A 27,776-nucleotide genomic window follows, 5' to 3' on the forward strand; every position below is an offset into this window, starting at 1 on the left:
TGATGTAAACAAATGTTTAATTGTGTGAATGCATATCAAACATTTTTAACAAACATTTTTTGTTGAACTTACAGTAAAAAGTTGTATATATATACACATGAAATGCTGTGGATCGATAGATGACAAGGCATAAAAATATACATAATTGATTATTGTGCAGTCCCTCTATGTTGTAGTAATGCACACAAAATGCTAATGATGTAAAACATAATCTAAGAAAAAACCCCCACTAAAACCTGAGTTTCACATTAAAGCAAGATGGTTTCAAGTATCAACTTGTTACCACTACAGGAGAGCAACAGTGTGAAATGCAGCTACAACAGACATGATTTGGTTTGAAAATGGTTCTGAAATGTTCAGAAAATTAGTAATTCTGCCATCGAGAACAGATTAACACTTGAATAATTGTGAATAATTACTCGGACACAACATCGTCCTGTAAGTAGTTATTTGATGGTGCACACAAAAACTATTTCAGGCAGAAAAAATTTGATTACACTTACGCTTGATACAGGTTGATACACTTTGAAACAGTACAAAATGATATCAAAAAACAACCTTTTGGCTTGACTTTATACAAAACAGTTTCTCCCCCATTTACTCTTTCAGGAGCACTTTAACTCTCTGTACAGCACTCAAACTTGACAGTTAATGACCTTACTTTTATTTTAATGTCAAAACACTTACAGTATTCCAGTCATTGTACGTGTACGTCTCGCGTGTGTGCGCGAGGTCTGTCAGAGCATAATACAATCATGTAGCCACATCATTGCTCGAGCTGAAACCGTCCAGCTCGAATGTCTTCCATCACACGAAACAGACACAAAGAAAAGAGAGAAAACTCTTCAGTAACTGATTCTCTACATCTGCGGCCTGCGCTGCAGAATCGCAACTGATGAAAGTCGTGATTCTACTTTCTTCCAAAGTAAGATATCCACCATTTAAATAAAAGTGGTGCCCACTCTGCCAAAGTTAATTTATGATCTTTGTCAGTAACAAGTGAATTGATTGACGACATGAATCATTTATGCGATGACTGACTCCAGGGAACAAGACGTCTTCTCCAACATTTTCAAATGACACCCTTCAACACTCCTCATTCACATAACTGAGCATTCCTGCTGTTGAGTACCTGTCAGTAATAATGCTCACGACTGCATACATTCACTGGCTTGTATTTGACAGCCTGTAACAGACGCAGTCATTCAGAAACTTTTATTGCATTGTTAGAAACGACGCAGTGAGACGTTCACTGCCAGTACCTGAACTAACTTTCCCGAACATGAGTGCAGAGCATCCTGAAATTCTGACCAGGGAAAAAATACTTAACAGCCAAACATCTGAGGAGACAAAACCTACAGTGTATTTGTGTGTTTTAAAACTGGCAATGTAGAGGTAACTTAAATGATAAATTATGGCCTCCAGTTCATAATAAGGCAAAAAAAAAAAAGAATACTAACATGAACAAAAATCATCTGCTCAGATATCTGATGCTACTTAGACATATGGAAATTATGAATTCATGTACTGTGTTTCTGTTTTTATGTAAAAGGAAACTGTGGTCTGTTAATTAAAAATAAAAGTGTCCAGCTCAGGGCTGTTGCAAATACTTTTCTCATCTCTTATTTTTTAAATTCATGGTTTATACTTAATGCAGAATTTCTTTCCCAAGATCTGAGGTCTAAATGCTGTTTCAAAGGCTTCTGCTTTCTCCACACTGTCAAACTCTGAGGAAAATGCTGAAATCTTTATCGATGTATCTATTTGTCGGCCTTAAAGTATTCAAATCAGCTTATAAAATACCCACCATGTGTTTAAGTTACGTTTGCAACTCCCTGCAGGTAGATAAAATCCCCAAATTCACTCAAAGTACAGAGGACACAAGCTCGTTGTCCTCTGTGGTGGCTACGACACCGGCTAAGGTGGATTTACACTGCACCTACATCCCTGTAGAATAACACGAGTTTGTATGTGTTTGGTTGCCAGTGAGAAAAGAGCGTCTTTATCCTCTATTGTTTGGTCTGTTTCAGCTTCTCGATGTGATGACAGAGTTTGAGCGCCGGGCCAAGCTTCAGTCCCATGTACTTCATGATGACGTCGCTGCGCAGCAGCATCAGAGCCTTGCCGTCGATCTCCTGTAAAGAAAGGAGCACGCTGTCAGCAGGGGAACTCATCATGAGCACTTCCTCTCACTGTATTTCCATCAAAATGACATGACTTGATTAAGGTGTTGAATGGTGGGAATTAGAGTCTGATTTTCCTTGAGTATAAAGGGTAAAAGCTCAGGAAGAGGTTATTTAACCAAGCTACTGCTTGATACAACACAATGGGTGAAAACCAGTGTAGCTGACCATTAAACAAAACGAAGAAGAAAACTCATATAAATGAAATACTCACATGTTTTCTGAACAGTTCGACGTGTGGGCCGAGAGTTTGGGGATCAGCCTCTTGGACAAACCGTATGACATCGTCAACTGACCAGGAAGAAGCATCATTCCCTGAACCTTCCTTGTCCTGTTTCAAGTGATCTGGGCCTGTTGTTGAGCTAGCTGTTTCAGGGTGGGAGGGCAAGAGAAAGGAAAGTCCAATCAAACTCATACCTAATACCTTTATCAAAGACTGATTTTATTTATCAGTCTTACAGTCGGGTGTTAATAAGACCATGGGTCACAAATGTTTGAAATTTGTGAAATTTAGGCCGTCCTCCAAAATGACACTGTGTCGTGTGGAGAAAAAAAAAGTTGAATCTGGTTCAGCTACAACACAGTGCGTTGTCATCATCATTTACCACGAGGCCCTGTTGCTTTCTGCAGTTTACCTAGAAACTCACTGCCGCCATGGTGACCCCCACAGGAACTCTGCATTTTATCAGTGTTCAAGGCAGAATTTCTGGTTCGTATTTTCTCCTTGCTGGCTAACCAGAACATTATGGAGACTTCTTTGCATGTTTCATTCAGTCACACTCACATTTGGCCCCATACAGCAGCTCTCAACACACGCCCATGTCACATGCCCCATTCTACCCTGGTGACTGAGTGTGTATGTGTGTGTGTATTTAATCCTACCCTCCACTCGTCTGTGTGTACACATTGGACCAAGTTCAGCCGGGTTGGAGCTGACGCGTCGTAGGGGTGGCGGTGTGTGTGTGTGTCCAGGATAATATGGCCGCTCCTTCTTTGTTGCCCTGTAGTCTGATGCGGTGTGAATGGAGCGGGTGCTGGGAGCGGGATCCTTTGTGGAATCGTCAGTGGACAGGCCATTCTCAGTGTGGGACGGCGGTTCTGTTTCAAGAAAGGGCGAGAGCGTAATTAACATATTGTGAACACAAACAGAAAACAGAAAAACTGCTGTACTGTACTGGACCATACACAACTACTGTCAGTTTAGCACATATGCAAGGGTCAGTCCGTTTTTCTTTTTTATCTAATGGATGTACAGTACAGTCAGTCGTCATGTCTCCCATTCTATAATTAGTTAAAGCTAAATCTAAGAAATTAAAAGCTGAGATTGTCTTTCACTCAACTTCCATCTTTTGACTTTGGAGAAGAGGTAACATTATTTGTTTAATGATGCTATTCCTCATAGCAAGTAGGCCTTAAGCTTTTTTTCTGTTAGTACGAAACAAAAGGCAGAACTATTGGGGGCAGTTTGGACCTAGAAGACAACACAAATAGGACAAAGGAGTTTACAGTAAGCTTCCTCCATCCACACATTTGCCACTCTGACCTGACTTGGTCTTATTGTAGAAGCGTGTGTTGATGTTGTAGGGGCTGAAGGGCTGTGAGCTGAATAGACTGTCACTCTCCAGATGTTGGCACATGTTCTCCAGGAACCGCAGCACAGAGGAGGCACTGGAGGCGGAGGGCAGCTTCACATAGCGGATACCATGCTCTGACCGCACTAGGGGGCAGAACATAAACTGCTTTTAGTCTGTGTGCTGCATGTACACACACCTGCACACACACGCACACACACACCTGCACACACACACACACACCTGCACACACACACACACCTGCACACACACACAGACACACAGACACACACACACACACACACACACACACACACACACACACACACACACACACAGACACAGACACACACAGTATGAATTCACAGCTAAAGAAAAACAGCAGATGGTTCAGGGTTAGCACCCTCCCTTTATAAGCGCGCACATACACACACACACACACACACACACACACACACACAGATTTTTCACCCAATCCCACACTGCACTACACCCTCCTACCCAAGCCAAGCCTGCACAAATCCACAAATTAAAACCCCCCTCCCTACCCAACCTCACCCACAGCCTTCCCAATCTGGCCCCCCAAGGGAGACCCAATCCCAGAATCCCAAACCAGGTTAGACGCACATGTCACTTTTGATTACAGAAACAGTGCTCACATCAGCTGCCGCCACAGGCACTCTTTTATTCCTCCTCTCTTTCTGTTCACACACACACACACACACACACACACACACACACACACACACACACACACACACACACACACACACACAACATTCATGACCCATGAGTGTGAGCTTAAACCAATTTCACCTGGCTGATTGCCTATCCAGGTTATATGGAGTTAGGAATACATTAGAATTTATCCACCGGTGCTCATTAAAAGTGACTTTTAAAGGAATAGTTCAACATTTTGGGAACTACACTTATTTGCTTACTTGCCAAGAGTTAGATGTCGGTATGGCAAATATGAAGCTTCTACCAGCAGTAGGTTCGCTTAGTTTAGCATTGAGACTGGAAATGGGGGGGGGGGGGGTTATAAACAGCTAGCATGGCTCTGTTTATTGCATTTACCTCTGATGACCTCTCCACCTGTGTGGGACTGGCTCTGCAGGAACGACAGCAGCACAGACGGCTGGTACGTACAGTCCACGCAGGCCTGAACAGCTTGCTGAAGCACAGCGTTGACTGGAGCTGGGCCGAAGTGATCCGGGAGCTGCTGCACTAGTTTTCGGTCTAGATTCGGGCCATAGTCACCGTGCTTGTTCACATAGACACAAACTGGGATGTCACAAAGAGAAGGAAACATCAGCAAAGAACAAAGACAACTAGACTTTTTTCAAAACAATAAAATAAGTTGAGTTGCTTCAGCACATACTGTATATATATATAAGTGTACATCCAAGCATCCAGTTTACCTGTGCAAACTACATTTGAGCTGTTGCTATGGTTGTTGTCCACTGAGACATGGCTGGAGCTCAGTCTGGTCTCTGGAGGCGGAGCTGTAACTGATGATGACCCCAGGGACTGCACCACCCGAGGCTTCTTCTGAGGCAAAAAACAAACAAACCCTATCTTTTTAACTCTCCATAACCTACAGAGGCTGTTAGTTAATGATTTATTAAGAGGTGTGTCGTAAATCTTTCACGACTACACATCAACTGCACAGCAGCACACACAGCAGTGCATTTTTACCACGCATAAACATGCACAAAAACTCCTCCCTTCTTTCCTCAAATAGTCCACCTCTGACCTTGTCTCCTCTTTATCAAAACCATTTCTGCCATTATACATAAAACATAAAATGGCAGGGTCACTGGCCCACAGCATAACAGATTACAACTCTTGTGACATCTCACCTTATTCCTCGGCTTGGGTCCTCTCTTCCTGTGTGGTCTGGGGGCCAGTTGAGCCTCAGAGCTAGTTCTGGCAGGGCTCTGTGACGCTCCATTTACTGCTGCTGCCGCCGCTGCCGCCGCAGCCGCCTCAGCCGCTGCCTTCAACAAAGCAATAGTCTGGGATTTGGGACGACGACCTCGGACACCCTTGCGGACGGGGAGGGGTGGCAAGGGGTTGGGCAGTCGGTACGAGGTCTGCATGGAGGAGGTGGAGTTGGATGAGGAGCGACGTGTAGTGAGGGAGGCTGAGGTGGAGGAAACGGGGGCAAGGAGCGCACCAGGGAGGGTAACTGGAAAAATAGGGTGTGGGTTAGACAGAAAGGGAGAAAGACAGAAAGGCAGAGATGAATAATATATTGTTATTCCTCTTGCAAGATGTCCCTGCACTGAAGATGATAAGAGAGAATGATAATATGGCAGTAATTTGGCCATTGAAAGTGTGATATATATTTGAATGTAAATAAATTGTAAAACTGCAGCACAAAATGTCATCCTGTAAACAAACATGCACACAAACAAGATCTTAATTATATTTGGCCTCCATTCATACACAGAGGCTCCAAACAAAGACATTAGAATCAACAGGCATAGTTTGTACCACACACTTCAAAACCACCTTAAGGACAGTACTTTGTTTTGTCCAGTTTTGCCAAAAATGGTGAATATACATTTAGGAGAGAAAACAAAACGCAGAGGAAACATGACTAACCGAGTGGTCCTGCAGAGGAGATTTGTTTTTGATTTCGAGATTGGCAGGTCCTTTGTATTGAGCCCCTCCCTTCACTGAAATCAGAGTCAGAAGTCAGGAGCCCCCAGAGACGTGCGTGTTAGACGATTCATCGAACCAGCAATATAACAAATATAGTGATTATGGTGATCGGATTTAAACTCTTCTCCATTAACAGCACCAGATATTGGATTCTCGGGGCTGATGCCAACGGGATATTAAAAAAAAATCTGTCAACAGTATTTCAGCAAATACTCCCTTTTGAAACATAAACATTTACCATAACATAATATCCTTTGAATTTAGTTATTAAAGAGCTGTGAACTAGGTGTGTTATGACTGGATGGGGAAACAATAACATCAAGTATAAATGTAAAACCTATACTGAGCTTTAATAAACGTTAGATGAAGAAATGTTTGGTTTATACAGCCTGTTTATGGTGATTGACGGTGGAAACTGACAATATATTTTTATCATACTGATATAATAAAATAGCTCAAATCTAGCCAATCAAACTGTATGGGCTCTGGTTCTGTGCTGAGCTACAACCTGCTGATAATATCAGCTGGTTAAAATCCTGGAACATCCTGGTGGCTTGTGCGTTCTTAAACATTGATCAAAATGTCCCAGGTTCAAGTCTAGCTGGAGACCTTTGCTGCAAACTATCCCTCCTTTTGTTCCCCTTGTTTCCCTGCTTCTGCTTCACTATCCAAATAAAAGAAAAAATGCCCCAAACCAATCTAGCAGGCTACTTGAAGGTACTCTGTTGATTACAGATAACCTCCAACTTAAAGACTCCACTCAGGGAATTAATACTATTAAACGTCAATCAGCTTAAGTGTTAAAATATAAAGAAAGTGAGAATTAAGTGTGAAAAAAAAAGCAATCACCACTTTTAGGAAGAAAAACAAAAAACACAAAGCCGTGGCACTGCCTCCCCGCTTCTGTCTTCATTATCCTGCGCGTGACTGTGTGTGATATGATCACATAATCATCATAGGGTATGTGTGGAAGACAGAGAGCAAAAATGAGAGAGTAAGAAAGAAAGGGCGGAAAAGAGAAAGATAAGCATCTCCTCTTTCAATACAAACATATTGTCTGGTGAGAGCAGGGGCCTGAGAGTGCATATGGAAACTCTCAAGGGGCTGAGGCTTTCATTAGAGCCTCCTTCACTGAGGCGATATAGAGCGGCTATGGAAGGTTTACAGTATTCTCTGAGGGCCAGCCGGGGCACCCTGAAAGCTGCTTAATTGGGAAATGAGTGAAAGTGGGCGTAGAATAGAGCAGTGTTTTGTTTCAGAAGGTGAGAGTTCATTTGCTCACCAGGAGCGGTCGCACAAAGCGCACAGAGGAACAGCGACACCAACCTGCACGCACAGTGGCCCGCTTATTCACACTGAGCTAGCAGCCATAAGCCCTACAAAGAAGATCAAAATTTGCTTTGCAGGGTACCAATCAGTATCAGTGGGTTTTAATTCACCGTAGGAAATCTGAGTCAGGGGCCTTCTTTGATCTTTGCCTGATGTAAAACAGAAAATATAATCCATTCACATTATGCGACAGCCACCAAAGCAACATGTACCATTTTTACACTACTGATTAATGTCATATTCTACGATGTACTAGTTTATCATCAAATTTTGCTTTTTTTTTTTTAAACTAATCACCTCTGCATTTCAACTTCAACTTTCAAAGAGAATCTGCTTATAAAGTCATTTCATTCCACACTGTCTGAAAGTATCACATATATTCGGTATAAGCTTGTTCAAGCTCTTCATTTAAGCTGTATGATGTTTACACTGAGTGAAATATATAATCCCAGAATGCTGTGTTTCTTGTGGTTGACCCACTTCATCAAATGGAAATATTCAAAATGTCTTGTGCATCATTTTATACACTACTTCCCCAAAAATTTAGTATCCATGGAAACTTTCTCCACATGCGTTTAAATTAAAACCCAGCGGGTCTGAACAATGTTTGGCTGCACAGACTTAATGATTGAGCTGCAGATGGGAGGCTGCTTGTAAAAGGGTTAATGACCAAACCAGTAGCAACATTCTGCTGCAATTTTAGCTCCTTCACTGCAAATCATGTTTATTTTACATTTTTGTTGACCACTTTTTAAATGCATGATATTAGTGCTGCAAATAACTCTCATTATCAATGAATCCACCATTTACTTTCCCAATTAACTACTGGGCCAATAAAAGGTTAGAAAAAAACTTAGTTTCTTAGAGCCCAAAGTTACTTTTCCAAATATCTTGTTTTTTCCAAACAGCACTCCAAAAAAATCAAAAATGAATCACTTAAAAATCACATCAAATAGAGAAAAGCAGCAAATCTTCACATTTGAAAAGCTAAAACCAGCAAACATCTGGTATTTTTCTCAAAAAATGAGTTTACAATTAATTATCAAAACACAGCAAAATGGTTTGCATGGTGGTTAGATTTTATGTAAAATGTGATTTGTTGAAAATTGACTAAAACGTGCAAAACCATTAAAGTAAACACATCTGTAAAAATCAAGCCACAATAATTAGTCCTAAAAAAAACGTCATCTTTAGCATGCATACAGTGCAACAAAACAAAGACATATGGTACTGATCATGACTATATAATTCCAACTCGACCCATTGACCTGTGAAAGCCGCAGCCTGAGGAAACGTGCATGTGCGTGGATGTGAGTGTGTGTGTTTGTCTTCTGCGCGCATGAGAACAGGGTCGTTGAGAAGTGTGTCTGCTGTCTGGGGGGCGTGGGGGGAGGGGCACCCCAGAGTTGCCTCTCATCTAATTACACCCCCCCCCCCCCCCCCCACACACACACACACACACACACACACGCACACGAAAACACACACACACAACATCCCTACATGCCGAGCACTCTCAGTGGAAACAATCTATTCAGTCACACACACATAAACACACACAGGATGTTCTTTTGAGTGAATTTGTGGCAGTATGAAACTCTTGAACTGCAGATTCAGGTGTGTGTAACTGTGCATAGACAGCAGAGCAGGGGAAGTAACTTAAATAGCTTCAGGCAACAAAGTGTAACCACAACAACAACGTTCTCCTGCACAAATTCTCAAGCTTCAACAACACACACAGAAAAATAATAATACATCACAGTTGCTCTACCGTGACGTGTGTGGACGTTCACCTTTGACAGGTGCATAAAATCAGTGTACTGAAAATATTTGATATCCCTTCCTGGGCCTTTTGCAAACTAATTCCCAAAGCTTTACAAACACGAAAAAAGAGAAACGCATGATCAAAAACACATGCACCTTCAAACTTAATTACAGCCAACAATACTGTTAAATCTCCAGACTCTCAGTCTGTCTGACTAGCAATGGCCACTAGTCTCTTACTCGGAATCTGAGTGAATGCAAGTCATCCCAAAAGACAAAGAGAACTGTGTGAAACAGCGGCTTTAATCATTTACAAGGAGGCTGCTGTGCATGTGAGATGTCACACAACTTTTATCTGAACAGCAGGTTTGTCCTTCACTTCCCTTTTTATTTTACCAAGACAATGAAAGAGTGTGCTTTTTGGTAAAAAAAAAAAAAAAAAAAAAAAAAAAAAACTTCGGGGACAGATTTATCAAATCTAAACAAGCAACACTTAAGGCTCTACGACCGCTTCCTGAATTGACTGAATTCATTTGAATGGGTGCAGCAGTCATTAATGTCAATTAGGCACATTTTTGGAATCTTTCATATGTTAAAATAGAAACAGAAAATATAGTCTCATGAAAGTTTACCACATCTAAAATATAATTATACATTATTTTTTAAAACACAACGCAGGTAATTTAAACTGTGAGCTTAACAAGAAGTTTTTTTTCTTATTGCATTTATCTAAAAGAACAACTTTGTAAACATATCAGACTCACCAGGAAATCCCCACCAAAAAAGCAGAACTTCACTGCTGCCGTTGGGGGTTTTGCAGTAGTAGCAGTACTACTACTAGTACTAGTAGTGAAAGCAGCAGTGGTGGTAGTAATGTCCGTAACAATACTAGTCACTCAGTACAGTTGCTTCCTGGTTCTGTCTCTCTCTTTTAGTCGGTGTTGATTTGTTTTGCCCTCTGTCCACGTCTTTTTTTCCTCTTCTTGACTTTCTTTAAAATAGTCACCTCATCTATACTTGATCGTCTATATTTTCTGTCTCTCTCGGCTGCTTTCTCTCTGCTGTCTCTTCCTTCTCTTTTCTCCCGGCAGCAGTCCACAACAAAGCCCACGCTGCTGCTGCTGCTGCTGCTGCTTCTGCTGCTGGTTGAAACACGCAAAGCTTCCCTCCCAATGAATGAGCAGGAGGAGGAGGAGGAGGGTGTGTGAGTTTGGATTTGCATAGAGGCTGGGAGAGGGGTAAAGTGAGGGAGGGAGAGAGGGAAGGAAGGAAGAGTGGGTGGGTGAGTGGGTGTGGTGGGTAGGGAGGAGGGGAGTTGAGCCCTTTATTCATGTTATCTGTAGGCCATATCGACAGTCTACATCAGTCACCTGCTTCTCAGCAAGCCTCTGGGGGAGGGGGAGATGACTGGGGATAGGGGTTAACGGTGGGGCTCCAAGAGCGGATTGGGGGATGGGAAGAGGGGTGGGTGGGGTAAAAGGTTAAACTGGATCAGAAGGGTCCTGATTGAAACGGGTGAAAAGGTTCAAACTCTTGGAGTTGGTGCACACATAAGCAAGCTTTCTCTCAACACACACGCGCACACACACACACACACACACACACACACACACACACACACACACACACACACACACACACACACACACACACACACACACACACACACACATAGCCTGTCACGGCCCAGAAGGAGGTCCCCCTCAGTGTAACCCTAGCCTATTCAGACATTCCCTGATGAAAGATGGCCAGGTTCAGCGTCAGGAAACAGTGGCATAGTCGGATATCACCCCAGCTCTGGAACAATGTGGAGCAGAGCAGTGCGAGGAAGCCTGCATGGGAAAAGTCCCTTCAGTCAAAGACATCTTAATCTGCTTCTGAGCGGACAAACGGGAGCGCTAACGTTGCACACTCAAGAAGTAAAATAAACTCTTTGATATAAATGAGTTAATAAAAGAGATATCCAGTGGTTTATGGATATATAATTATTTGATATATCTTGTCAGGGCCCCCACAGAGAATTTGATTTGTTTAGCCTTTTACGACCAAAATTCACAGACGGTCGATGATGTTGAAATAAAAGAAGGCAATACATTAATACATTTGATATTTTAGAAAAGAACACACTGATATACTTTGTAGTATTTTTGTTAAATGCATTACTAACCACCTTGTTTTTGTCAACATTAATCAAGTATCTAGAAAATTAAATGCATGTCTGAAAGGTAATTTTAAAATGCAGAATATAAGCTACAAAATGTTTTATTCTGCCTTAAATAACCAAAAAACACCATCCACTGTGCGTCTGTGTCTGCTAACAGAGGCATGCTGCATCCTTCATGCATTATTCAGAAAGCATTATCCTGCATTTTGACCCAATTTAACAAAGACATATCACACCAAAAATAAAAAACGATTCTTACACTTACTGTACAAAAAGGAAAATAATTAGACAACCAATCTTGGCTTCCTCAGTAGCTTCTTACAAAACTGTGTAGCAGGGTCACAACAGGGCAATCTTGATGAAAGCTAATTAGAAATTTTAAATGTAGTAGTAATTACAGAGTCTCTCACTCCTTCTCTCACATGCACAGCTGATTATCAGCTCATTAACACCTTACCCAAGCCCTACTTATTCACTTACATGCATACAAACATTGTTGTCTGGTAATTTACATTAAGCTTTCTTCCTGTTGTTTTTTTTTTCTCTCCAAACTGCACTCTCACACAGGGTAAATCTGCAAGCACAGACCTAACGCTGGTTTCATGACAGACTTTGACTGTAGCTTAGTCAGACTTTAGACGTCTAAATGTGTCTGTTGTATAGTTCCTGGGGAATTGAAGACTTAAAAAAAAAAAAAAACAACGCTGACTGAGAAACCAAGTCAAAACCATTCAGCTCTGTTTACTCCAGCAGAAAATGTTTGTCTACTGGAAGATTTCAACAAGGACATTTCACAGGGAAAATGTATTGAAGAGTTTAACGATACAAAAAACTTCCAGATGTATAAAACCTCAGGGCAGAACAGACCTGAGCTGCTGCGGCTTCTTATTGTGGCGGGACTCTGTACTTCTGTTTACTCGCCAGTCAGGCTCAGGATGGTTTACAAATTAAACTAATGTTGTTCACAACAGCATTTCCATTCAATTTAGGCTTAATTACTTTGAACGACAATCTTCGGCTGATGTGAAGCATCCATGTTTGTTTGGTTTTCAGGTTCAGAGTGAGCCTGCTGCTAGGGTGGCTGTGCAGTCATAAAAAAAAAAAAGTGAGCCATTGTTTTTGTGAAACTTTCCAACTAGCATTACACAAATCTAAGAGCTAAATTATGAATGGTATGACAATATAGATCAGTCTAAAATATCTTCATAAAACTGGCCCCTGGTGAGCTCTTAAGAAGATACAAGGACGTCACATCGTGGCAGCTGCTCTCACCCACAAGGACTAGTGTTTCATTGGCCGGACAGTCTTGTATGGAGCTACATTTGAACTTTAATGTCTTTCTGGTGCATTGAGATATAAACACCGAGTGGACGCTTTGGCTACGTTCACACTACTACGTTTTCGTCTTAAAACGCATCTCTCTTGCTATACTTTTTTTCGCCTCCGATCCACGTTACTCCTGCGCTTTCGAGCACCGAAAACGGAGACTTTTGTTGGCCCCGTTTTAGTTTGAAAAAATCCGGGTTTTGCTGCGTCGTCTGCTGGACGGGCGTAAACAGAGACCTTTGGAGGCGATGACGTAGACACCCGTGGTCGCTCCCCCATTGGGTCTCAACAGCCTTGACTACAAGTGGTGAAAGCGACATGGATCGCGAATTACAAGCGCTACTGACCTTGTTGTTTTTGCTAGCAGCTGTTGTGCAGTTACATTCTGCATTTTAACACTGCAGCTGTCTTTGCGGTTCCTCGTCCGTAGTGTTTATTGCAACAAATCTACTGCAGAGTTTACGCTCTGCTTCCTGTTTACACTGCGCATGCCCAGTGTACATGATTGCTCAGGTATGTATGCGTTTTGAGTTGTGATAGTCGTTTCTGATACGGAGCTAAAACGCTCGTCTGGACACACATTGTTTTTGTGTGAAAACGCCTTTTGAAAATGAAAATGTAGTAGTGTGGACGTAGTCATAACATGACTGCCTCACAGCCTGAGGACTGACAACATGCTCTGACAGACATGTAACTGCTGTCATCCATCAACTAAGAGGAGAAACCCCAGACAAACACACACACACGTGCACACACCTCAGATTGATGAAGCTTGGTGTTCTGGGAACTTTAAGGCCACATGTTGCTCAACCAACAACAGGGTGAAGGGGAGGAAAATGCTGGATGGTGAATTGATGTAACATAACAGCGAACATGAGAATGATTGCTGTTTATTACACCTGCTAAACTTTATCAAAACCTCCAGTTTCAGAATGAAAAGACTCACTCCACAGCCATTTGTCAAAGTGATTTTGATGGATGGCGAATGTCTAAATATCTGCCAAAGAAACTAAACAGCCAAACCTTGAACATTAAGCTTCAGCGTTAGAGCAAATCACATAGCGACATACTCCTGTAACTGCTGAGCGTAATTACCATATAATTACATCCTGATTGATAATTAATAGTTCAGTGCTGCCTGCACGCTTTAACAATATCAATTAAAGCTCTAATTTCCATAGACACATACAGGAAATGTTTTGTGTGAGTGATGTTCGGGGGTCCCGCATGGTGTCCCTGGAAAAATTAGGACGATATAAAAACACACAGAAGGAAGTGGTACAATGTTTTGTTATCTCAAGAGGTCTCAGACAAATTTGCACTTACATTATATTAGGTTATTAATATTTCAAAAGCAGCTATTTTAAAAGCATTTAAACACCAAATGCCACAGTGGACTTCAGCAGCAAAAGCAGAAGAATCTCCTGCAAATGAGTTTTAATGAAAAAGTATTTATGTCACAGATCCAATAAATACATTTAACATAAACTAACATTAATTAAAAAGCTAAATGGAAATAGGTTAACTGAAAAGTTATCGCTTCATCTGTGTCATTTAGGATGACAGCAGCACGTCTTGTTTGTTTTTCAGTGTTTGAAGTTTTTACCACGTCTGACATTTTACTCGTGCAGTTTCTTATCTAATTTAAGCACCAGTGCGTTGGCTTTAGCGGCATCTAGTGGTGAGGTTGCGGCTCGTAGCCAACTAAATACCACTCCCATTCCCAGTGCGTAGGAGAACTATGGTGGCCTTCAGGTAATGGAAAAATGTGAAAGGCCCTCTCTAGAGCCAGTGTTTGGTTTGTCCGTTGTGGGCTACTGTAGAAACATGGCCGTGCAACATGGCAGGCTCCATGGAAGAGGGCCTTCCCCCTATGTAGATGTGAAGGGCTCATTGAAAGCTAACGAAGAAATCACAATAATTTTATTTTTAGTTTCAGGTGATTATACTTAATGAAAAAATAATTAGGAATATTAAATTGCATTTCTGAAAACAAAGCTCACTAAATCCCACACTCTGGTCCTTTAAATATCTTCAGTACTATTTTCTGTTCTTACTATTATTTCATCCAATGCCTGATTTTCTGTTGCTTTGTTTTCATGCTGCCATCTTAGACAAGTTCCCCTTTTTTAAGAGGTTCCCAACCTCAATGGGACCTGATCAAATAAGGATTTATTCAACAAAAATACAAATAAAATAATATTCATGTTTCCAAACTTGGTCAAAGAACAGCCGTCTTCTACAAAGGCACCGGCAAATAAAATAGCTTATTTGAAAAGTCCAAACTAATACTCCAACTGTACAGGCAACATAACAAACATTTTTCCTGGTAATAAAATTGGTAAGGTAATAAAAAAAATTTATGATGATTGATTTTGGGAGCCTGCTTACACTTACTGCTTGCACGTGAGTTATTCTTGTTTGTGGATAATTCATTAAGGATACATTACTAAGCTAACAAGAATCTGAGGTTTTTATAAGATTTTAAAGTTTATAATAACATTACAATACTTTCCTAAAATAAAATGACCAAAAAAACACGTGAGAACAATGCGTAGATTTATTTTGGCAACTGGTGGTATTTCCCTGCACGTCTCAAGAGATATAAGATATATTTTTCAATGAAAAACACAATTATTTTTCTCCAAATAAACTGCATTATAAGAAAAAAGGTCACATCTTAAATATCTTAAATATGTAATTAATTCACAATGAAAAAAATGCCTTTAGATACAAAATAGGACAAATAAGATGTCCCTACAGAAGACTGAAGTATTTCTTGGTTATATTAGATGACGTACGTCCTATGACTCTGGGAATGTGCTACTATCTTTGTGGAAAAATCAGCAATTGTTGTTTTTCTCCAACTGCCAAGCTGCTTTGTCACATCTATCAAAAGAGCAAAATGGAGCCAAGAACAGCTCAAACTATCACACATAAAAAAAACTGCCTGAGGTTATGTTAAGCAGCACTAATATATGAGAACAAGAACTGAATCTGGAATCTATTCAAGCGACTCTGCAGACTGCAGAGTGGAGGTCAGAGCTGCGGGTCACAACCCCACCAGCAAAGCCAGACAAGTCAACACGCAGCAGAGGAAAAAACACACACAGGACGCACAAATGAAATTCAGCCCTCAGCAGTCGCAAACTCACTTGGTTTTTCCTAATTTCTTCTACTTTTTACCCAAACCGGACAATAGAGCAAACATATTCAGGTGTTGACAAAACTTAGGGTCCTGGTCCAGTAAATGTCCAGTAAAATCACTTCCACTGCTCAGCACTCACTGGAATAATTAATGCATAATAACCCTAAAATATAATTAACTGCTAACTAATTAATGAATGTCACACAATGGTATTATAATGTAGTATTCATCATATTATAAGAATAAAATAACAAACACTGACACAGTTAATAATTATGTCATAATTACTACATTTTTTTTTACTTCTGTAAGATTCCAAATGTATATAAAATGGAATATTATTGATTACAATTATTAGTTAGTGCATTAAATATTTTACATAATCAGTGGTGAATGTAACATAAAAAAGTAAATTCATTTACAGTGCAGTTTTTTCATTTTATGCTACTTTATACTTCAACTTTACAACATTTCAGAGACCATTATTGTAATTTTTACCCCACTACACCGATTTAACAGCAATAGCTACAAGTTACTCTGGAGATAAATATTTTACATACAAAACAAAGATGCATATTTTCAGATCAAACGACACAGATGTATATGAAGCAATTAAAATTAGCTCCAGCTACAACGATAAAATGCTGTTTATCTTTTCTTTGGTTCACTGATGTAACATCCTGTTTATATAATAAGGATAATTCTCATTTTAAAAAGTTTAATATTTAAGACATACGGTACTATTAAAAACATTACTGTTTATTATTTACCTATGAAAATGTTTTTATTTCTCTGACTTTGATCAAATTTGTTGCTCTCAAATAGTGACCTGTTACCACTGAAGATGTTAACTCAGGGTCTAGGATCATATGAAAATCACACACACACACATACAAGCCCTTCTGGGAACTATGAAGTCTTTTTTTTATTACTTGTGCTTTTAAATAAACAAACTAAACTCAACTAAACTAAACATTCATGCGTGTAGAAACAAACAAACAAACAAAGAAGTGTGAGAGGGGCATCTTATCTGATCAAGAGTGTCTGAGACATATTCTGATACGAGGTGCAAACTGTGACCCACTTCAATGAGACCTCGTCACAACAAGGCTTCCTGGATTCAAGAAGCTCTGAACAAGGCTTCTCTGTCTCGACAACAGCTCTAGTCTGGCTCCCACTGCCTAACACAGCTGAGGAGAAATATGACCCCCAGTGCCAAGGCTGATGAAGGAGTGCAGGAGGTCAGAGCACAGAACAATCAAGATGGATTTTGGCTTCTCAGTCTTTGCTTCACTCGAAAAGTCAAGAGCTGAGATGTCAGTGGCCAAAACTCAACATACAGCCTGTAATGATGGTGGGGATACATCAGCGTTTGTGCTTGTGCTGCTCTCTAGTGGTGAGAATTGGATAATGTCCTTTTAATATCAGTGATGCAACACAAATCTACAATCAAAACAAGAACAATAAAATAGTTTCTATTGACACAAACAAGCTTTTAACTTCTGATAGGACAATAACTTAAAAGTAATCTGTAGGACTGAACAACCATATTCTGAAAATTAAATGAGTCTCAGTCAAGCAGCACCTGAGCAGTAATGTCCTTTTCTATTCTTTATGTTATGTTAAGCATAATTATTTATAGCTAATTAGACTATTTATTCGATTTTTCACAAAATAGGGCACATACGGGCAGAATTATAGCAGTTTTGTCTTTTTCTGGATCCATATTTATGCATGATCCAAATTATAATGATATTATCAACTTTATAGTACCTGTGATACCTGTGGTATCAGCGCCAGTTCTATCATCTAATGTTCGTGAGACACAAAACTGCTCACAGCACGTGGAACTCACAATCTCTCCACAATAACTCCACACAATGCACAACAAGAAAAACACTACAGGCAGAGGAGCACTTACAGAAGTTTCCGGGCGGCTGCAGGCTGTGTTTCGTCAGGGCGCACCAGCCGACGGGGAAGATGTCTCTGGAGTCGAAGGGGCACCAGTAGTCAAAGGCGCCTCGCCAGCCGTCAAACATGACGAAAATCTCCTGACCTCTGACCTCTCCCACTGTGGCGGGACAAATCAGGTAGGGGTTCTTTCTGTCCACCGCCTCCAGCTTCATACCAGGCTGGAAGTAGTTTTTAGCAGGGCTGGCTGGTTCCTAAACACACAAACATATGTATACATATAAGTGAGCAAATAAATACTGTGATGTGAAAAATCTCTGTTTTAAAGTCAAACAAAAAGCAAAAAGCAAAGTAAACTCTGAACTGAGTCAATCGCATTTTATAGAATGTCCTTTTTAAAAAAAAAATCAATATTAAGTCAGTAATCATGAAAAAAAATATTGAAAGCAATTTAACTTAATGTACAAATGACAAAAAAATTCATTACATTTTTATTGAACTAAACAGCAACATAAACAAACTGTTTTTCTGCCTCTGCTGGCAAAACACTGTGATAAATAAATACTATACATTTTCACTGGGACTGTGGCTGAACTGTATGGGGTGTGATTTGTGAGTGGCTCCCTCTTGTGTCTGTGCTGGTTACTGCAATAATAATTTTCACTGAAAAATTTAAAGATAAACTCTAAATGCTGTTTCGCTCTTTTTCACAAAATCTAAAAATTTAAAGCTAATAACCCTCAGTGCAAAGTTATGGCACCTTTTAGAGTATCGGCCTTTAAGTCATCATTACCTTCTTAAAAGCAGAGGCAGGAGCCATCTCTGCTCCGCTCAGCGTCCGCAGGAGGAACATGGGCCACGAGGAGGCATTCATCCTGAAACCTGCATACGTCACAACAGCACCATTAATAACAAGATATCTAACCCTTTCACATTTCTTGGTGTATCAGTCCATTGTGGGTAATGATGCAAATCATTGAGCCTCATCTCTTTATGTTAATACTGGATTTCTATAAGAGTTTTGGATAACACTTTATTTTACAGGTCTGTAAATTTCAATTTATTTCCAAATAATCTCCTCAAAAGTTTACTGGAAAGAATCAGATAATTTGTAATTTGTAATTTCTACCTGCTAAACAAGCACAACCTTGAGACCTTTATTCAGAGTACAGAGAGTAGGTCTTGGTTCTTTCTAGGGAACTTAAAAGAAAGTAAGTCATTAGGAAATAGTGGACCTGTAAAATACATAAATAAATAATAAATCATTCTTATTTTTTCCATCATTGTGATGAAGCACTTTGACTTGTTGGGTATTTGTCAGGTATTCCATTTGTACAACAACTATAAATTTGTACACATTAATATTAAATACATTCACCATTACATAATTAGAATCTCACTAATCTCTACTTAACACTAGTTACAGCTACATCTAAACAGGCTGATCAGATCTCTACTCCAGTTTAAATCGAGTATACAGTAGCCATGCCAACAAAGTCCATGTGTAAAACTTTTCAACAGAAGAAACTTTGATACGTCACAGTAGGAAAAACACAGGTGTAAATATTAAAATCAATGATGGCTGAATGACACCTGTGCTTTTTCTACTATAGATGCCGGGGTATAAAAAGACTGCCACCAAGTCGGACACTTTCTACTTCCCGTAGCAGCAGTGAGTTCACAATAGTCAGTTTTGGGCATATAAATATGTATGTATATATATCTATTAGTCCACACTTTCTACTTCCCGCTACGGGAAGTAGAAAGTGTGGACTAATAGAGAAACACAGAACACCTGTTCTATTGCAAAATTGTATCATCAATAAGCAAAATGCAAACACATTGTACACTTGTGTCACAAGAGCACTGCGCAGCTGTTCTGCTTTTCTTTTTTTTTTTTTATCTAAAACTGACCCTCAATATTTCTGACTGTTCTGCAAAACCTATACACACTGTTATGTTGTTCCAAAACATTTTCAGGCCAGACACACGTTTATATTAGTCTTCTGAAACTCGTGAAATTGAATCTAAGTAATGTTTTATGAAAACATCAATGGCGTTGGGTTAAGGTGTATGTGAGAAAAATCACACATTTAATACCTGCTATAGAGCAACACTTTCAGAGACCAGATTTTTATCTCTTTCTGCTTTAATTGAACCATACACTTGAGAATACTATGAAAAAAACAAGGGCCACCATATTAACAGGGGAGTGAAAAGAAAAGAAATCTGAAGGATAGAAATATGACCTATAAGGGCTTTATGATAAACTCCTGAGCTTCACTGTTTTTACAGCTTTCTTGCTGGAAATGAAAACTATAGTGTTCGGTGCCCTCATGTAAAAGATAAGCTGTGAAGAAGGAGGAAATCAAATAAATTGCATCTCCTTTGTGAGAGAGAACCATAGGAGATAACGGATCAGACGATCTTAACACAAATGGGATGGAAAAACACATCACACGTCATGTGTGTCAGTGAAGCTTTAAGCCAATCAGCCAATCACGTTCTGTCGTCACAGATTTGGTTCACAGTTGGTGCAACCGCAGGAGAGAAACTGCAGCCGCTTTTCTCCTGCAAGGTTTTAATGTAACCTGACATGGTGAAAGCACCAGAGAAAGTCAGACAAAATTTAAAACCAGTGCATTTATCATACAATGATTAAGACTTTTGTTTGAGAACTGTAATTATTCAAATGTTCCACTTCTCAAACAAACTCTGAATTGAAAAAGTCAGATGAAAAAACATGAATGTCTCAGCGTTGGCCAGTGACCAGTTGAAAGACGCTCACCCAGTGGTGGCTGCAGCATGTCTCCGTTCCTCTCGCAGGTTCCTATTGGCTGGATGTCCGACGAGTCGACCAGCCGCCAGAAGTCGTTTGTGTTGTCGCTACCATCCAGACGCAGGCGTAGACGAGTACCCATCATGCCCATCACCGTTGCAATGCACACTGAGTTAGAGTTGCGAGGGTCCCGTGCTTCAAGTTTCATACCTGCTTTGAAGTCGTTGGAGGGGGGGATTCTGGACTGTAGAGGGACACAAAGACCATCGTTCACTGTGACGCAGTTTGTATTGTGAAGAAATTTTACTCTACTTAAATACCAGTATGATCAAATATCGAAGGAGACATTGTTAAATTGGGATTTCATTTGAGTTGCTCAATTAAAAACACCACAGTAAAAACACTGGACATGGTCTTCACCGTGTCAGATCACTTATCAGTTTTCCCAGTGAGAAGGATTGTTATAATCTGACAGGTTAGTTTACTATGCACACTGGGACTTCTAATTCTAATTTACAGTAAATAAAGGATAAGGCTGGTAATTCTTTCTAAACAAATCCCACAAACAGACCAAAACCAGCCATATATTAGTGCTTTTCTCAGTGCTTGTGTGTCTGTGGTACTCAGCCCATTTGTTCCTTCTGCACACGTAAATCTTTAAAATTGACTGAATGAATTTCCAGCCATAGACCAACAGAACCTGTTTATTGTATCTTATTTTAAAATACACTTCCATGCCCATGTTCATTATAAAGAAGGAAAATGTCACTTTTTTAATATTTTTTGGACAATAAGAGACTAAGATATCTCCAGCTTTGGCTGCACAGACAACATTTTTTAGATGAATCCATTTATTGTTGGTTTTGGTCTTTGCTCACAATAAGAAAAACATAGAATAACACCACACATATCCTTTGAACAGCACCTTCAACTAAGCAACACCTATTTACACAACATCAAAATGAACAGGCTTGTCATATGCCAGACTGCATTTAACAACTTGCATCTAAGGAAACAATACAAAGGAAATAAATGATATGGAGCCTTAAAAATGCATGTCAATGATCAGCTACCTGTTTGAAGCAGGTAGGCGACGCTGCAATGGAGGAAGTTTCTCTCAGGTAATCTTCCCAGCTGAACGGCTCTAGCGGCAGAAACAACAGAAGCAAACAGGGTTAAGCTACAGATTACTGAAGAATTGTTACAGTAAAATGAGAGAGAGAGAGAGAGAGAGAGAGAGAGAGAGAGAGAGAGAGAGCACAGTAGAGACAACCATTTACTACAAGTGCTAAAACGTACTTCAATGAATTAACCAAAACACAGTTTACAAAACATTTTGTTGCTTAAAAAAACACTTTTTATGAAGAAATTAAGCCACAAAGCAGTAACCAGAGTTTCATCATTTTACAAAAAAAGGGGGAAAATGCTCATTTTATGTTTGTTTATGCTACAGATGCTAAATCTGCACAGTTTATGGAGATTTATAAGAAAAGTGCTTTTTGTTAACCCATTCAAGAATTTACAGAAAAGCTGATCACTGTTAATGAAAGCATTGACACAGAACCAGCTGACTGAAAAAAGAAGCTATTAACTCAAAAAGTTTTGTATCAGACTATAATGAAAGGATCAGCAATGAAAAGGAATAAGCCAGAACTCAGAATTGCCAACCATTAGATTTGTCGAGGGCAGAGCCCGCTGTGATGCTGCTCCGTCTCTCCTTCTTCTCCTCTTTTTGATCTGAAATCAAAACGGTGATTGAACCGCTCATCAGCCTGGGAGCTTCAAACACGCACACTGTAATTACTGTGAGAATGAAGGCATAAAACCTGCGTCTGTAATACTTCTGAGTAGAAGCAAAATAAACGTCAGGCATAGCAAACACCAAAAAGGAGAAGTCTGGGAGCATTCTGAGCGTTTTTTTTCCAAATTGGTTTTTCAGTCTGTTAATACATTTGCAAATCAATCTAAGTCCAACAGGACAAGCAGCAAAAAGCTCATTGTGAAGGCCTACCTCTGTGTGGTGTTCGGCCCATGATGACCAAACTTCAACGTGCTGCTGCAGAGGAGGTGAAGTCAGACAGACCGTTACCTACACAAACACTGCAGAAGAGACAGATACAGAACAAAAGCTTCATCCAGAATATTCAAAAATACCAGAATACACAGGCCGACTCTAATGTACGTTCTCATTCTCGTGACCTATTTTATTTGACTATTTCAAATCCTGTTTAAATGTGTTGTGTTTGTTTCATATGTTGTGTTAATGCCTTTGTTGTTTCCTAATGTCCTATGTTAAGCACTTTGCCGTGCTGTTAAAACGTGCTATACAAACTTGAACAGTGGTCATTTTATAATATATCTGTATTCTATTTCCTTTTATTTTATTTTAAGGGTTGGTGATATTTTTCGTACCGTCAACAAATCCAATGAAAACCCAAATACATCAACAATGAGCTGATTGAGCCAACAAATCCTGTCTGTGAGGCCAAAGCCTGGAATAATCTATTCCTCTGTACTATTAAAAACACAATGAGCTGCTCTATTGTAATGAAGGAACACATTACCATGAACACTTGTGCTGTAGTTTGTTTTGACTCTGGGCTAAAAATATAGTCCCCAACAAACGCACTATTTACTCCTGTTTGAGTAACGTTTGCTGAAACCTACAGAGCTGAGCTCTTTTAGAAAGCTACTTCATCCTTTTTAGAAATTAAGCAAAATATTTGTAACACATTTGAAGTGATTTTTGTCTGCAGGAGGAATGAAGGAGCTCCAGGGAACAGTACTGCAGACTGGGTAGGACAGTTGGAAAGCAATGTGAGACAGACTAACATACTGCAGTTAAGGCCTTTTCAAAGACTTTGCTGACAATAATAAAAACAGAATAATATCATTCTTTAAGATACCTACATTCATAATCTCATAATCAAAGCAAATCTTCCATTTGAATATACTGATATTATACTACAATACTGTTTTGCCTCAGTGTGTTTGCTTCAGGTTTCATTCTGTAACTGCCAAAAGTGATAGTTATAAATATTTTACTGATTGGATTACCATAATCCTACAACATCTCATCCGTTACTCACAACTGGGATATAAACTCATATTCTATAATTTACTGAAACTTTATACATCAAAAAGGACAGCCATTATAAAAAGGATACTTTAGAGCCCAATAACAACATCTAATCGTATTAATTGAGCAATATAAGTATGATACAGCATAAACACTGACAACGTGCACACTCATGCTGAAGAAAGGGGAAAAATTGTCCTACAAATGGTATGTGACGTCCACATGAACTCCTCAGGTCAAAATGTTTCAGTTAACAGCTTTGCCACACTAGTAACACCTACTTCTGATGTACTGCAAGAATAATTCATAAAATAAAACTGTTACCAAACTGTTTATGCTGAAAGTCTGCCCCAGAAATCCAGATCAGGTTCACCAAAACTCTCAGCGCAGTCCCCCTGCCTACAAAGTCCGTACATAGCGAAGGCTCAAAATGAAGCAGAGGTATGATCCAAGGTAGCGGAGCATCAAAAAAAAGCGATATATTCCAAATGAAATCCAGAAATTCAAAGGTTAAAATCACTCCAGAGGCCAGACAATGTCTCCTCTCCTTGGGATTTAAAATTTTAGCATCTGCAATGTATTGTGGCTGTCCCTCCCTCTGAGGAACCCTCTGTCTCTGCAGCGAATCCCATTGAGTCAAAAGGAGCCATAAAGATTCCAAGCTGCCATAAAAAGCCATTAAGACGTGTGGATGTGGGACATCTGCTGGCTGACATGAAAAGGATTCCAGCTCTGCTCCTCGCTCAGCTTCAGACTGGTTCAATGTTTGCACTGGTCTGTCTGCCTCACTCAAGAGGGTCAGACAAAACCGCGCAGTAAACCAGGAAGCACTTAATTTTTACGACCTCCATTTCCACTTAGGCTGCCACTGATCTGGGATTAGTGTAACGTTTACAAACCTGAACAGTGAGGGGGTCTGAAAAATGACCCGAGACCTGGTCGTAACTTTTGTTTGATGAGCCGTCGAAGTTATGGTGATACTATTTTTTTCCCTCACTTTATAGTTAACACAAACAGATTTTTGTTATAATAATAAAAACAATACTTTAGTGCATATATTTAGGTTGCATTTTTAAATATTTTACTTTATATGGATATTTGATGCTCACACAAAAACTGTTATTTCATTGTTTTACTTCACACAGTATAAGTATAAAGTATCTGAGAAGCATTTTCCATTGACACCAGGGCTGTAATTAATGATTTGTTTCATTACTAAATCTATAATCAGTCAAATACTTCTACAATTAGTTAATTAATAATGTCTATAAGTCACCTTTGGAACACATCTTCCAAAGGTGTTTGCTTCATATTGCTTAACTTGTCCGGCCATCAGTCCAAAATTCCAAAAATATTCAATTAATAATGAAATAAAACAGAGAAAAGCAGCAAATCCTCACATTTAGAAAGCTGGAACCAGTATGTTTGGCATTTTTGCTTGATAAATAACTTAAATGATAACCAATTATCACTGATGATTCATTTTCTGTTGATCAGTTTTCCATAAATCAACTCATTGTTTAAAAACTAACTGATCACATATGCATATTTTTTTTTTTTTTTTTTTTACATGTTTACAGAATCTAACACAAATATCTTATTTTGTAAATGAAAAGATGATGTTTCCATTATTATTATCCACAGGACATGTGCATATACAGTGATAGTGGATATTTTTGTGCAGATAGGAAAAGAAATAAAAAAGGGCCTTAACTTCACTGAGAATTATTTATGGTAATGGGGTCAAAAAAAAAGTATCAAAATATCAACACAAGCCAAAATAAAGGTTACTTTGTTTTTGGACCAGGGGGCAGCCAGTAAAAACAAATGTCACTTATCTTTCCATAAAAGGCTATTAACTGATTTTTGCCTCTTCAAACTTCAATAAGAGTTGCAACTGTTTACTATTTTCATCATTGTTCAGTCTGACGATAATTTGCTTGATTAACTGATGCATTGTTTGGTAAATGAAATGTCAGAAAATTGTGAAAATGCCCATTACAATTTTCTATATAGGACAAAGTGACATCTTGATCACTTGTTTAGTGCGACCAACGAGATCAAGACCTGAAGATGTTCAGTTTACAAAGAAAAAAAACAAAAAAAAAACAACAAATCTAGGAAACAACTGGTCGATTAACTGACGAGTCGACCTGCTACAACGAAAAATTATGTTAAATTTGAATCCAAACCGCTACAAACACTATTTGCTGCTTCTTGTCTACCCAGTGTGAGGATTTGCTGCTTTTCTTTGTTTTATGTGGCTGTAAACTGAATATCTTTGAGCTGTTTTAATATGTCCTGATTGTAAAGACATTATATTGACAAAATCATTCATCTATTAATCCAGAAAATGATTGGCATATTCATCAATAACGAAAACAATCACTAGTTGCAGCTCTACACCCGAGAACCTGCAGCCAGATAATATTTGACAAAAGCATTTACAGAAGCATAAAACAGAGAAAAAGCAGCAAATTCCCACATTTTAGAAGCTTGAGCCAACAAATGTTAATATCTTATATAACAACTGTCTGATTGTCACAATATTAAGCGTAGACTGATCCATCAACTAATCTTTTTTGCAATTAATTTAAATAATCAAGTCTTTAAAAAGAAGTTGACAAAGTTATTGTAGGTTTAAATCAACACATCTTTCTGTTGACTACAGGGGGAAGTTTCCTTTTTTCTTTAAAAAAAAAAAAAGAAAAAACCGTGACAATAGTGAGATCAAAATGCAAATCCAGACTGGAAACTGTCTCCTCAGCCTCGCCTGCTGTTTCCTCTGTCAGGCAGGACAGTTTGGAGACAGGAGGCTGAGGATCACATTACTGTTGCTGAGAGGCTGAGGGGTGTGAGCCGCTGCAGGGCGTCACCTCCAGGATGGTAACTTAGGCTGTTCTTTCATCAGTATTTTTCTTGATAACATCACTGAAGATGTGATACATTAAAGCTCAGTGGAAGCAGGTAGCACGTACGGCTGATCAATGACAGTGTTTTTCTCCCCCCCTGTTTCATTTGTAGAGTCCAGATTGGGATGAGAGAGAGACTAAATGAGCACAAGATAGAAATGAAATGTGAAGAAAAGTCTGTGACGCATTTTCATTTGGGTTATGGTCACATTTAGTGGGCGGGACAGGGCTCATTATACAGGCTAAACACTGCTAACGTTACATTACAACAACGGGGCGATGCTACGAGGCTGCGGGCTCGCGCCAAACCGTTTCTTAGTTGCAGTGAAATCCTCTGCAGGAATCCGGTAAACAGAAAGCAAAGGCAAATCTGCAGAGTTCAATGTAGCTACTGTACGCACCGAGCTCTCGGGCTGCACAGACTACAGTATAAACACGCTCTGCTATCTATCACTGCATGGACAAATGGCAGGAAGAGCTAGTCAGCCTGTGACTGCAGCCCGGAAAACAAACGAGCGAGAAACCTTGTCTTTCGCAGCACATGAGAGTAATAATGAGACATGAGCCGTACCAACCGTGTGAACAGGGTATTTTGATGGGAGATTCCTCACTTTCTATCAGATGCAAGCCGCCATATTCGCTGCAGCTCCGCGCATGTCCACCACGCAGTGCTGTAATTCATATTTTTCCACTGGAGGTTAAAAAAAAAAAAAAAAAAGAAAAAAAAAAAAAGCAGCGACAGAAGGAGAAGATAATTGATTAGCAGTCTTATTGAGACCGATATTGTTTCGTGTCGGTGTTTGATAATAAACTATATGTCATGTGGAAACGAAAACAACGAACATTTAGGTTGCAGCTTCCTGTTTTGCAGGAGAAGGTGATGAGAAAGACACAGATGACATAAACCTGCAGGGTCTGGCCGGTCAGATGCATGGGGGGG

The 27,776-nt window shown here is 39.6% G+C and overlaps 1 protein-coding gene across 4 annotated transcripts; it reads right to left on the reverse strand.

The window, feature by feature from the left end:
- On the reverse strand, positions 1-27,694 carry scml2 (Scm polycomb group protein like 2). 4 transcript variants are annotated; one of them, XM_056380947.1, is made up of 15 exons: positions 27,680-27,694; positions 27,412-27,527; positions 22,857-22,945; positions 22,514-22,582; positions 21,919-21,989; positions 20,855-21,089; positions 18,860-18,948; positions 18,077-18,320; positions 5,617-5,945; positions 5,176-5,302; positions 4,832-5,038; positions 3,727-3,900; positions 3,066-3,281; positions 2,398-2,549; positions 1-2,135 (listed from the first exon to the last, which is right to left on the reverse strand). In XM_056380947.1, exons 3-15 carry the CDS (start codon positions 22,876-22,878, stop codon positions 2,010-2,012), a joined length of 2,061 nt encoding a protein of 686 aa, XP_056236922.1. In that variant the 5' UTR covers positions 22,879-22,945; positions 27,412-27,527; positions 27,680-27,694; the 3' UTR covers positions 1-2,009. The 4 variants fall into 4 exon arrangements, with proteins under 4 accessions (XP_056236922.1, XP_056236896.1, XP_056236913.1 ...); XM_056380921.1 differs by having other exon boundaries at positions 5,176-5,305; XM_056380938.1 differs by lacking the exon at positions 27,680-27,694 and having other exon boundaries at positions 5,176-5,305; positions 22,857-22,901; positions 27,412-27,523.
- Positions 27,695-27,776: the final 82 nt, after the last annotated feature.

This window comes from Seriola aureovittata, chromosome 1 (genome assembly GCF_021018895.1).
Source record: "Seriola aureovittata isolate HTS-2021-v1 ecotype China chromosome 1, ASM2101889v1, whole genome shotgun sequence".
Classification (NCBI taxonomy): domain Eukaryota; kingdom Metazoa; phylum Chordata; class Actinopteri; order Carangiformes; family Carangidae; genus Seriola; species Seriola aureovittata.

Excerpts from the sequence above, each read along its gene's own strand:
- scml2 (XM_056380921.1), bottom strand. The coding sequence starts at position 22,878 with ATGGGCCGAACACCACACAGAG. Across the intron at positions 22,583-22,856 it reads GGGCCGAACACCACACAGAG|ATCAAAAAGAGGAGAAGAAG; the intron begins GTAGGCCTTCAC and ends TTTTGATTTCAG. Across the intron at positions 5,946-18,076 it reads GCAGCCGCCCGGAAACTTCT|TTACCCTCCCTGGTGCGCTC; the intron begins GTAAGTGCTCCT and ends CTATTTTTCCAG.